The sequence below is a fragment of the Malaya genurostris genome, chromosome 2 (genome assembly GCF_030247185.1).
Source record: "Malaya genurostris strain Urasoe2022 chromosome 2, Malgen_1.1, whole genome shotgun sequence".
In the NCBI taxonomy this organism is placed as follows: Eukaryota; Metazoa; Arthropoda; class Insecta; order Diptera; family Culicidae; genus Malaya; species Malaya genurostris.
In genome coordinates, this window is record NC_080571.1 from 211,866,509 (window position 1) to 211,880,053 (window position 13,545).

General features: G+C 37.3%; 1 protein-coding gene across 1 annotated transcript in view; it reads right to left on the reverse strand.

The window, feature by feature from the left end:
• The window catches only part of LOC131429116 (uncharacterized), a 74,183-nt gene that overhangs the window by 34,009 nt on the left and 26,629 nt on the right, over positions 1-13,545 (reverse strand). The window contains exons 2-3 of the mRNA XM_058593162.1: positions 3,460-4,333; positions 2,743-3,279 (exon numbers count right to left, since the gene is read on the reverse strand). Of these exons, the coding sequence (XP_058449145.1) occupies positions 2,743-3,279; positions 3,460-4,333 (1,411 nt within the window). The remainder of the gene's footprint in view (positions 1-2,742; positions 3,280-3,459; positions 4,334-13,545) is intronic.

Below are 13,545 nucleotides of genomic sequence, written 5' to 3' on the forward strand. Positions count from 1 at the left end.
CTTATATTTAGATGAAAAGTCATAGGAAAAGTCATCCCATTCGAGCTATTAAGCTCAATCTGAATTTGACTTAAAAAATTCGAAAAATTAAAGTGTTCTGAAAATATTACTTTTAGGAGTGCGCTTTTATTAAGTGACCATGTTAAAAGGTGCGAATTTTTCAAAACTGGCAACAGAATCCATCAAATTTGTTAGAGAAAATCAAAATAAAGGGCTAGCTCAGAGATGACTGGGTCAATTTTTGCAAACTAAAAAAATTCGTAGTCCCATCAGTTACAATTTTCCAGCTCTTATGTATAACGGAAAGTACAGTGCCGTACGAAGTGGGATTTATTTTCGATCGAGAACAGCTTTAGCAGATTATGTACGAATGCGGATTTTCGAATAAATTGAAGCCATTGCTAAAAGTATCGATGGATAGAGTGATGTTCTACGTCCGAGTATCTGGGACGCTCTAGAATCCCTTCGAATTTCGGAGAGGGCTATGTAAGGTGCTGGACTCTCTGGTTTCTTGTTTAATACTGCTCTGGAAGGTGAGATTCGAAATGTGAGTATCGACACGAGTAATACGTTTTTCTGGTAGTCTGTACAGCTTTTTGGTATCGCTTACGACGTTGATGTTGTGACACGTAGCTCTGAGTAGATGATAGAAATATACATCGAACTGAAAGTCGAAGATAGGCATATCGGACTGACTATAAATGTATCGAAAGCAAAATACATGAGAGAAAAACAGTCCAAAAAATTACAAGGTTGTGTACAAGCCACGACCGGTTGCAATGACATTAAAAATGCAGTAATTCAATGTGGGGAGGACACATTAGGTATCTGATAGCGAAATGCCAACAAAGAGTATATTTTCTTCGAACAATAACAAGATCTTGGTGGGGTGCTCATCCGGAAGAACTAATAAAAATGTATCAGACAACGATACTTTCAGTGATGGAATATGGATGCGTTTGCTTTCCTACCGCTGCAAATTTTCATATTATCAAACTTGAGCGAATTTAGTACCGTTGATTGCGTATTGCCTTAGGCTGAATGCATTCTACGGGGCGCACTTGAATGTGATATCTATGAAAGACCAATCTGTTCCAATGAATTTTTCAGTGGCTTTCGTCAGAAAACTCTAGCCAGCTGGCAAAATACATGGATAAGTGGAACTCTGGGATGATGGTTACACTCAATAATTCCACAGGTATCGACGAAAGCTTTGTTCCTGGGGTTAGACGTGGGCCGAGACTTTATTCGTGTAATGGAAAGGCTTATGTCTACTTATTATATGTTCAGTGCGCATCTCCGTCGTGTGGGGCTCTTCGAGAGTGGTGTCTGCGTTTGCGGTGAGGGTTATCATGCTATCGAGCATGTTGTTTGGATGTGTGTCGAGTATTGTAATGCCAGGTTTCAACCCATAGGTTCCCTTCAAGCCCGAGGTATGCCACCCTTCGTACCAGTCCGCGGCGTCCTGGAAACGCGAAATCTTCCTTATATGACTCTCATCTATAACTTCTTGAAAATTATCAATGCTCAAATTTAGTGCTCTCCCTATCTATCTCTCGTCTACAGCTCTATCGCACTCTTCTTTACGCTGCTGAAAGTATGACCTGTATAAACGATGCTTCGGAGCGTGCACCTGTTTTGAGCTGACTGAGTTGCTGAAAACTACCCAAAAACGCCACATCAACGTCAGAGCACACCCACAAAGCACTCCAGCCAAGGATAATCTCTCTCGTTACAATCTGAAGAACGTGAAGATCCAGAAAACTCTAAAAAAATTGTGCCACAAACGAATGATGTGTTTTAATTCAAAATCAATATGTATTTTATAAATCCCAGCCTCCTCACATTCCTTTACTAATTCTAGGGGAGTATGCCGCCTCCTTAATACGGCATGATTCAGGGGACTGGATGTGAGTAGGGATTTCATTCTTGAGCAGATTTAAATCGGTCCTTGAACCGTCGCATGTTGTTTTGAAATCTCTCCGCCAAAGTTTGAATTCCGGCTAGACGATGGATCTCAGTTGTTCTTGTTCGTGAAGGGGTGTTCAAAATAATTCGGAGCAATTTATTCAGAACACGTTGAAGTTTTAGGTGATGAGTTTTTGCGCAACTCTCCCAAATTGTCATTCCGTATTCAATCACGGGAAGGATGATTTGTTTATAGACCGCAAGCTTGTTCCTCGGGGATAAGGTCGACTTACGGTTTATTAGTGGACACAAAAATTTTAGTAGGATGTTACTTTTATTGACCGTTTTGTCAACCTGTTGCCTGAAGATCATCTTGCTGTCCAGAGTCAAGCCTAGGTAGACTGCTTCATTGGTCCACTCCACTGCTGTGCCGTTTAGGGTGATTTTACAGTCCTCAGCCGGAACAAGTCTCTGAGATTTTGAATGTGGGAAAATAATGGTCTGTGTCTTCGATGCATTTAAAAAGATCTTCCAGCTGGTAAAATAATCAGCCAGAACATTCAGGTCTTGTTGGAGTTTTGATGTTAGCGATTTTATGACCCTACCATTGTGGATTTTTGAGAGTGGGAGTATGTCCGAGGTGAAAAGGTTGAATAAAAGTGGACCAAGTATACTTCCCTGTGGAACACCAACAGAAATTTCTTGTGCGTCGGATATTGCTCCGTTGATGAAGACTCTGAATATTCTCTCTGACAAATAACTTTTTATTATCTTGACTAGGAAGCTAGGAAGGTTGTATCTGAAGAGTTTATATATCAGACCATCATGCCAAACGTTGTCGAAGGCCGTTTCTACGTCGAGTAGAGCCATAGCAGATGTTTTGGACAAGGATTTGTTCCATTTGAGGATGTTGGTGACGCGGGTCAGTTGGTGGACAGTGGATCGTCCTTGTCGAAAACCGAATTGTTCATCGAGTAGGATGTTGTTATGTTGCTCGGTAGATGCAAGCAGACGTCGATAGATGGCCCTTTCGAAAAGCTTTGATAACCCCGAGAGAAGACTGATGGGACGATAACTTTTAGAAGAAGAAGGGTCTTTCCCAGGGTTCATTATGGGTATGACCTTAGCTGACTTCCACAACGAGGGGAAGTAGCTAAATCGAAGACATTGGTTGAAGATCGTCGCAAGATGATTAAAGAACTCGAAGCTCATATGTTTGAGTTCTATGTTTAAGATGTTATCGAAACCTGGGGCCTTCATGTTTTTGGATGTTTTAATGTAGGTCGACGGTTCATGAGCTGTGATCTCCAACTCCTCCGAAAAGTCGTTGGGAACCAGTAGGTTGTTCGGATTGTTTCTAACAGCCGCTTCCTGCGGGTTGACAATGTTTTTCTCCAAAATTGTGGGAGCTCACGATATGCCAACCTATCTCAGCTGCCTTCTCTGCTGATGTCTAATGGCAACAACGGTGGAATGGGCCTTTAGTATGATTATCGATATTTAGATAGCGGATGAGATCTTTAGTATGATTATCGATATTTAGATACTCACCATACGAGAAGCTGGTACATATTGTGGACGTGCCTGTGAGATAGCAGCTACAATGGAGTGGAGTTGATGATCGATGTCTGACTGCGTTTCTGGATGGTGACTATAGTTCATGTTGTTGTCAACACATTGTTGAAACCGTCCCCAGTTGACCAGATGATAGTTGCGCCGGCTGTACTCAGATCGATTGACCGAGGAGCCTACTTCATTCACCACCGGGTAGTGTTCTGAGCTGAGCTTCTGATAGACAACCGTTTGAATGATCTTGCTCGTGTTGGTGATATAGAGGTCCAATGTTGCATGGATGCCGGAACGATTCAAGCGTGTTGGACCGTCTGGATCCAGGATGATATAATGCCCTTCATCTGCATCGTTGCTCCATATTTCGCCGTTTTGGTTTCGTCTCAAGTTCCCCCAGGATTGGTGTTTCGCATTTAGGTCGCCAGCAATGATGAACTGACCCTGCCGTCGAGTCAACTTGATGATGTCTTGCCGAAGAGAAACTGACGCTTGTTTCGGGCAGTATGCCACGATGAAGGTGATGGTGCCTACAGATGTGGTTATTTCCACTCCTACAGCTTCGATTAATTGTAGTTGAAAACTCGGTAGTAGTTGACAGTTGATGTTATTCCTGATCGCAATAGCTACACCTCCCCTTCTGAGGTTCGGTCGATCGCGTCTTACCAGGCGGAATCCTGGTATGTTGATGTTCACCTCAGGTTTGAGGTGAGTTTCGGTGATGAAAGCAATGTCAATCCTTTTCTCCTCAAGAAAGAGTCCCAATTCGATAATTTTGCTCTTGAGTGAGCATGCGTTCCAGTTGACCAGCTTCAATTTAGCAGCCAGTTTCGATGACAAATAAACCAAGGGTGTAGATCTGTTCGAAACCAGACTTGCAATTACGCAGACTAGTTGCAAGATGTTGAAATAAAACGGCGAGCTGCTCCGGTGTGTAGAGCGGTGAGGTTTCCTCAGGGGGGAGAGGAATAGTGTTCTGTTGACTTTGGAATCCTGAAGGCAAGTGCACCGATGGTCCATCACGTTTTTCCACCTTTGATGATCCAGATGTTGGAGCATTCGGCAGTGGTTGTTGAGGAATTATCGGCAATAGATTAGGGATTCCCCAATCGAGGACTTAGCATTGGGTAGTTCTGGTCGTTGATCGCTGGAGGAGGAAGTGTTCTTCTCCTGGATTGGTTTTTGGCAGCATTTTTGTTGTGAATTTCGGTGTATTCCGCACGTTTTTCACAGGTTCTATTTGTGGAAAGGTGATTCTCGCCACTGAACTTTTTATCGCGACGTCACGAATGAACAAAAATTCATCCTTGATAGTTCAGCGGTACTGTTTACAAACAAGCTTAAACAAAAATCGAAGAACACATTTCAAACAATCATCTTTACACTTTGCAACTAGTCACTTTTATTTAATTATTCTCAAAAACGAACCGTATCAAATCGTGAGCAAATGTTTTAATACTTTATTTAGGCGATATGGACCGTAAATGCTTTTATCCAATTTGTCAACAGACAAACAAAAAAATCTCTGTTTACAAACAGTACTGTTGAACTGTCAAAATGTGTTCATCCGATTGAGGTTAGCAGTGACGGTAAAAAACCTAACAGTTCAAAAAATTTTCTTCGATTTGATCCATCAAACATTCATCTAGTTTGTGATTTTCGCCACACTTGATACATTTGGAGCGGATGAAACAGTTTTTCGCTTTTCCATGTCCGAAATTTAAGCAATTGGTGCATTGCGTCACATCACGGTGCACGGGTTTATAACGCTCCCATTCAACAATTATATGGAAGAGGGCTTTTATGTTTTTTAACACATTTAGCGTTACAGACCCTTTCTCTTAATGGATCAGGTAGAGTTGATCTCGATACTTTTCATTCTGTCTTCTTATTTTATACACCGCTAACGGTTTCAGTAGTTATACCTTTCTTTTAAAAATATGAAAAATAGATATAGAATTTGCTTAAACTTAAGAAAAATTTTCCGAAGCCCGGAGGGCACAATGTCATATACCAATCGATTCAGCTCGACGAACTGAGCAAATGTCCGTGTGTGTATGTGTGTATCTGTATGTGTGTTGTCAACTAAGAGGTCGAGATCTCGGAGATGGCTGGACCGATTTTGATCAAACTAGTCGCAAATGAAAGGTCTCCCCGTCACCAGAACGCTATTGACTGGTTTTGAGATCGGATGTTTACTTTTTGAGCTATACGAAGTTTTATGTCAAAATTTTTAGTTTTTTGACAGTATCTGTCACAATTGACCTTGAAAACAGAATATATTTTGAGACTTAGATTCCGCATGGTAACAGCTATCCAACAAGCCATAGATTGTCAAAATCCGTCCATTTTTAACAGAGATATCGATATTTTTGTGTGAACGACAAAGTTCAGCATTCTTTTTCATGAGATTTTGCCTCAGACTGATTTAGCACGGTTTGTTTTAGGCAACATAATCGTTCGAATATGACATGTAAACCAGATGATGGCAGCATTTTTGAGTTGAAAGCAATATCATAATTATATTGATTTAAACTACTGACAGTAATGACTGCTGGAAGAACATAACACCCATATACCATTCGGGTCCGTTCGTCAAGATCAGCAAATGCGTGTGTGACAAATAATTTCACACAATTTTTTTCGGAGATGACTGTTTCTACAACAAGATGACCGTTTTCTACAAACTCAGATTCATATGAAAAGTCGTATGCTCCCAAACAAGGTTCCTGAATTATGTTTGATTCCGACCTCTGGTTCCGGAACTACAGGTCGATATGTGTATCGAAATTAAAATTGAGTAACTCGTAGTAGATGGCTGAGCCGATCTAAGATTCAAATGAAAAGTTTTAAGATTCTATAAAACATCTTGCTTTTCAGTCAGATCCAACTTCCGGTTTCGGAAATGCAGGGTGATTAGTATAAAAATATCTATTTCACATAAATTAATCAGGTGTATCGGGTTAGCAGATTTGGATAGTCGATAGCCAAATAAACTTATTTCAGTTTTAGTGGTATTCAGTTTTCGATTCAGGAGATACCCAAAAAATTAAATCGCGCTGCGATTTCTCAAAGATGTCTACACTGATTTTCAAACATTTTGGAACAAAAGTAAACTATACCGCTTCTCAGGTGATTTATCTGTCTTCGGCTACACCGATTTTCGAATGCCGGTTTCAGTATTCAATCGTTTTCTAAAAAAAGCCAAATCGAATTTCAGAAACAATAATTCAAATTAAAATAAACTTATAGTCCCATACAAAATTTTATTTTATTCAATTCTGACTTCCGATTCTGGAATTACAGGATGATGAATTTTTAAAATTCAAACCGATATAGAAGATGACAATCCCGAAAAGCTTTAAAGTTGGACTCAAAACTATTGAAATTTATTCGTCATATGGCCATGCGAATCGGTTTGGTTTATGTTGGTTCCTGAATATCGGCTCTGGAAGTACCTCAAATTACCGTAAACTCTAAAGTGGAAATCATTTCTACATATCATGGAATGTTCAATCGATTGTTGCACTTTTAGATTCAAATTCGATCCGATGTGCAGTTTCGACATTACAGAATAATGAGGGAATAAAATCTCAAATTGCCGCTTAAAACGACGGTCATTAAAATAATGTGATGAAAATTCAAACACCAAAGAATATTCATGCAAAAAACACATGCGGATTGATAAAAAAAGGTATCATCTCACTGCTAGGTGGATTAAGCACGTTTTTCCGTTAAAGCTAACTGGAGCTCACTCGCCAGCAGATCGGGTAAACCGCGCAGGACTACCTTTAATGGTTTAGTGGAAGGTATGTCGTGTGTAAAATATTCAAACTTCACTTGCTTAAGATAATTTTGCACTGCATTGAAATGATGTCTATTTGGAACGACGATCTTGTAACCGTATGTACACAGACGAATTGTTGCTTATACGCCATGGTTAATGAGATTGTTGAGGTCCGTCCTTAGTGTACACAGCAAAAAATTAAACGCAAATCGACATATGACACATTTCATAAGAACGTAATCCGTGAAAAGACTGAATTTTACAAGAATAATATAAATATACGTCAAATACATCTCGCCTTTCAAGCAAACGTGTAAATTTACATGTTTTATGCCTTAAAAATATGTCAGAATGCATTAAATATAAGTTAGATTTGCTGTAAAACTGAGTCATTTTTGACGCTCATATATGTCGGTCTCTGAAGACGTAAATTCACGCGATTTTTCCTAGGTGTGTAGGCGGAAAATCCTTTACGTAAAAGGGTGGTATTTTCTCCTTATTTTTCATATCTTCACCGTTAGATAAGTTATGTTAGAGTAATTTATATAACTACAAAGCATAATATTAATTTATTTGTTTATTTTCGGTAATCTCAATCACTTGAACGAGTTTAATTTCGGTTGAATGACAAGAACTAGCAAATTGTTTCGTACGGTTACGTGTTAAATTCGTTGGATGATTGAAAACAATTCGGACAAAAAATGTACACAAAAACTTGACGGCGTTTTTCACTGGAGAAAACAAAAACTAGTCTGACAATGTGTACTACGCTTCGTAGAATTGGTGAAAAACGCATAATCGTACACCGACGGGCACTAATTGCACCAGATAGTCTCAATCAAGGCACGCATTCGATGCTTACATACTGAATTTAACCTCGTTACTTGCTGTGCATATATTTTAATGTGCCTGGCATATCGCGCATTGCAAATAGGTACAGCTACAGGGAGGACAATTCGATGCTATATGATTTATTATAATTATACAAGAGCTGGTAAATTTCCATATATGTTGCACATATAAATGCGTACGTAACTTATTTGAACGATATTTTCCGCCTTATTTTCCATTCAACACAACCTAATCGAGCATTGAAAGGCATATTTATTTAACAGATTTTAATTTGTGCTAACAGCGAACGTCACAGAATTGGGTTGTTTCAATCGATTAATTTCATCATAGTTTATCCTTTAATCCTAAACTTTTGGCCTTGGCTGTGTCGCTTGATTTTCGCTCTTGTTAGCTTATTGGCTACCACCCTTCACGGTGGCTTCGAACCGGCAATGCACGATTTGTGTTCTGCAATTCTTGATCAATTGAACTATCTCCCAACTTCAGTGGGGAAGCAAATAGTTATGGTAAAAGTTTGATAAGGAAGAAACTCAACTATTTCATGGTTTCGGTCCACCGAAAATTGTTTGTATTTGTGCAAGTTCGCAATTCTGTCTCTAGCTTTAAATTTGAACAGGGCTGTAGAATTTTTTTCAAAAACATATGTCTCAAACATGTTTGGTTCTATTGATACTTTCGACAGTGTTTTATGTAATTACTGGGACTATATGGCAAAAGCATACACCGTTAACAGAACTGTTATGTCTTTATTTTATTCCGAACACAAAACTTAAGAATGGGTGATCTTAAAATAGGTGTTTTGATTTTTATTTTCAATTATGTTTATTGCATTCGAGGTAAAGATTTAGCAGTAATGGACCAATAAGTTATAGACTTTTAAAAATAGAACAATTTTAAAAAATTGTTAATCATCGACCCAATTTATAGAAGTACGCAATAACTTTCAAATAAAAATTATTAGAATCAAAATTTTACTAATTGCTACCGTTCCCGACTTATAGCGATTTAAAATCATTTGTACAGGAAGTTTTGAATTTTCTGATTCCATAACGAGTTTAATTTTAAGTTTTTATAGAACATACTGTTTAGGGAAACCTACAAATCTTTTTTTTATGACTGTATAAAAAAAAAACAAAATTATTCTTGGAAAATTAGCTTTTAATTTGAATAAACTCCAAATCACCCCAAATCGACCGAAAAATAAAAGTTTTCAGTAATTTTATTTTATGATTCAAGACTCATTCCAGAAATTTTGCATACTCTCATAAATAGTTTCCAAAATTATTTAAAAAAATGTTTGCACAATTTTCAAACTTTTATTTTGAAAAGAATAAAACTTTTTTTGTCAAATATTAATATTCACATAAAATTCGATAAACTTTAATTATCAGTTAAATCATATCAAAAATTGAAAAAATCAATAATAATCTTAAACGTTCGTTCTAGTTATCAGAAAAAATATTGCCCCTCAGTGCACTATCCTAAAAGTTGTTACATAAGTACCCAATCGAAATTGCGTTTGAATTATCTTTGAGGGAACACGATTCGAAAAGCATATCCAACATGTTAATATATACCACACACAATTTGAGATTTTCTTGCACTTTTACTAAACTCACTAATTTCCACTAATTTCCAATAAATACGTTGGTCTTATATCTACATAAACTATATTATACCAAATTAAAGCATTATTTTGTCATTCCAATAATAAAATAATGCCTAGAAAAGCAATGATAGTAAAATGAACGATTACTTTGATATAAGTTTGCTCACTTTATATTCAGGTAGTGTACACTTTGCGTCTGCTCAGTGGTTTAAATTAAACTACTCGGCGGTGATGGCAGTTCAATTTGAATTTCTTTAAGCACTGATGAGCCGGAAGCGAAACATGAGAATATTGAAATAAAAAACCGTTTTCAAGATGTGTTTCTGAAAATTTCCAATCAATTTTGACGTAGCTCTTTTAAAAATTGAGGCTAGTCCTGCAGGCTGCAAATTGTCCTTTTTGGTGCACGTAAAATTTAACCAAAAAATATACAAACAAAATCGACCTTCGAATTTAAATGGAATTATCCCAGTGCTGTTTTGAGTAATTAACAAAAGTTTGAACTTTCTGAAAAAGTGCGAATAGGAAAAAATTAGCTTTGTCGGTTACGGCACTTATACAATTATATATCCGGAACCGGATGTGTAAGTCATGTTAATTTCGAAGCTGATCAATGATCCAATAGTCGCTTTCAAACGAGTTGAAATAGGTTTAGTCATCTCCGAGCAAATTGAGCGAGAAATAAAAAGTGAGTTACAAGTCGGCTGCGAAGTCAATTGTAACAGAAGATCGAGTTCTGCGTCGGAATGTAGTACCCTGAATATTATTCGTTTTGAATGGGCATAAACTAAAAACCACCAATCGTGAAAAATTGTATTGTATGAATGACTTTTACAAATTCGATAAACTTTTGAAAAAAGGATTTTGAAAAATTTGGTCTACCATTGGAAATAATTGATTTTAAACATTTATAAAGTCGATATCCAAAAAATTGTATATTATATTTAAATTTAAGTGAAATTTCAAAATTTGGTCCTTTTAATTAAAAAGACAGTCCAAATAAATTTTCGAAAAATGCAAAAGAGTGAAGGTGCTGCCAACATAGGTACGAGTAGACGCGAAATTCTTCTTATAACGAATAACTCTCTGGAAAATTCAACTTTTCTAAGCCTTTAAAATAGGAGTTAAACTAGAATATAAATGGTAAGTTTAAGAGATAAAAGGTTTTTACCCCCTAGTTTATGCTAGGTGCACATAACCAATTTCATTTGATTTTACGTTTCGTCTTAGACTCATCAGTGCGTAGTAGTTTATGTTGAACTGCTGCCTCCGACCTGACAGTTCCTGACAAATTTGTTATTTGCTGAAACATGTAAATTTCAATGCCTGCTTGAAAAGTGGGATATGTTTGATACGTATTTGAATCATTCTCGTAAAATTCAGTTATTTAACGAATTACATTTAAAGGAATTGTGTTATTTGTGATTTTTGCCTCCTGAAAATTTTATTGTTTTTTGCTATGTAATTTTTCGACTTTCCCATGCTACGAAACTCCCCTCATTCCCCAGCTTAGGGCGTCTTCTTTCATGACGTATACCAAATGTCGTTGGTTTTCTATACGGATGCGTATGCAGCGAATTCACAACATTGATAATCACGTACTAACATCTTTAGAGGGTGTATTCGATAAAAATGGCTCAATGAAAATTTTCTATAACTTTGGTACCATTTGAAATTTTTCGGAAAATCCAATTCATTGTGTATTTTTCGCATCGAACAAGTTCCATAATTATTCATACAGTGAATTTCAGTCAAGTGAACAGAAAAAGCCCTTTGAAATAATTCGTCCCACCGAAGGATCGCTAGGAAGCTTTGCAGATGCAAATAACATTGTGATTAAATCTTTTAGGAGCCCTTTGAGTGCCCGAAATAAGGAAGAAAGTAAGCATAAAAAACAGGCGCGGAATCTCAGAGATGCTGTGAATACGAAAACAACTGACATGTTCCTTAACACTTCACATTTTACCCAAAAACAAAGAAGGCTTCACTTGATCTCGATAACTGTGAATTCCACACAGCGAAAAGTGCACAAATATAAACAAACAGTTCTAGATTTGCACTAAACTGAGGGTTTTTACCTTCGATTTGCGAAGATGAAATCCTAATAGTTCTTTAGAAAACTTTTAGAGCTATTAGAACGGCTGATTTTGTGTGATGCTCTCCGCCGTTGTCCTCTTTTCGGTGTTTTTTTCACCAATGCAAACAACTGGCAGCTGTGACGTAATCGCTCTTGTCGGAAGCGAAACTAGCTTTGCAAATGACACACAATACATCTGCTCGCAGTTGCGATAGAATCCAAACTGATCCAACTTTTGTTAAGAGGTTTCTTTTTACGTGATTTCGTTTGTAGCTTTGTCACTAATGGACGGTCCTAACTGCTATAAAAATAGCCGCATACAGAATTTTAATGTCGATTATTTCATTTTGGATTTGCATATCATTTAAAGAAACTGTATGCTTTACTGGATTCATTCCTGCCTTTCAGAAGGACCAAATTCTGGAACTCACTACGATATTAAGCACTGTTCGGAACATTTTTTCTCGAACGATTGTCAGAGCGCGTTCTGACTGGCTGGTGTTGACATGGGTCATATGAGATAGATTTTTCAATATTGTACTATTGAAATACTTTAATGCTGTTACTATACACGTTTGAGTTGAAAAATTTCGATTCTATTGGTAGTTAGATTATATAAATCCTTTCACAGATCACTGTACTATGAGCTTTCAAAATACGAGAAAGGCAAATGCGCCTTATGAATTATCCACTTTGATACTCGTTTATACCAAACATTTCAGAAATGTTTAGTTTTGAATTATTTGAGGTTATGTCACACAACTGATAATTTTATCATAAAATTGTGGTCATATTTCCGATAGCATGTAGCAAAAATTATGTTGATTCGTTAGATACAACAAAAGATGTTCACGATCAAAAACTTATCACTCTCTCGGAGGGTAAATTTTGAAAAGGCGGCCCATGGTAAAGTAAGTCGTATTCACGACAATAGTCCGTGGACCGTAAAATGGATAGGAAAGTGGTGCAACAGTTTAAGAACGGCCCAAACATTCGGAACTTAAAACCGAACCTTAAAATGTCCAAGGTGCCAACCGGTTCGGAGCAGAAAACCATCAAGTGTGCTGGGTTACATGTTTACAAGGTGCAAAGACCCTCAAATCGGGATGAAAACAAACTTACGTCAAGGGCGACGTTCGTCAACTTTCTGAGCTAGTATATTTCATTGCCAAATCTAATTTCGATATTCCGGAGGATGTTCTAAAGAAGCAATTTTCGAAACTTTAAGAACTTTGGATCTGGAGTTTTACTTCACTTTTCCTTCAGTGCTTTCGGAACAGGATATGGGAAACTATTAGTAACGATTTATTAAAGATGTTTGGATGTAAGGTATCGGTCGGGTGACGGCCAGGATGTAGACCATGTTCGATGTACGTTCTACTATGTCAGACTGGCGTTTTAGAGTTACTGAAAACAAGATTCAGAGTGGCGAAATGGTAGCGCGTATGCACGGAATGCATAAAAACACAGGTTCGAGTCCTGTCTCTGAGCGTATCTTTTTCCAAAAAATCATTTTTTCTGTTAGTTTTTCATTCATTTGGCTTCTCCAATATAAACTATTAGTGCCAAATCAAGTTTATATGCTCACAAACTAATAAGCTCTGCAAATTAAAAGAATTTATCAGTTAGTTATATGAGATTTGTACTTGTGTTTGTCATCGTTTATAAAAAAACACACCTGAAATTGAAAATTTTCCACTTATCGTACTCTAGTTCCGAAACCGGATGTCAAATCTGGATAAAATG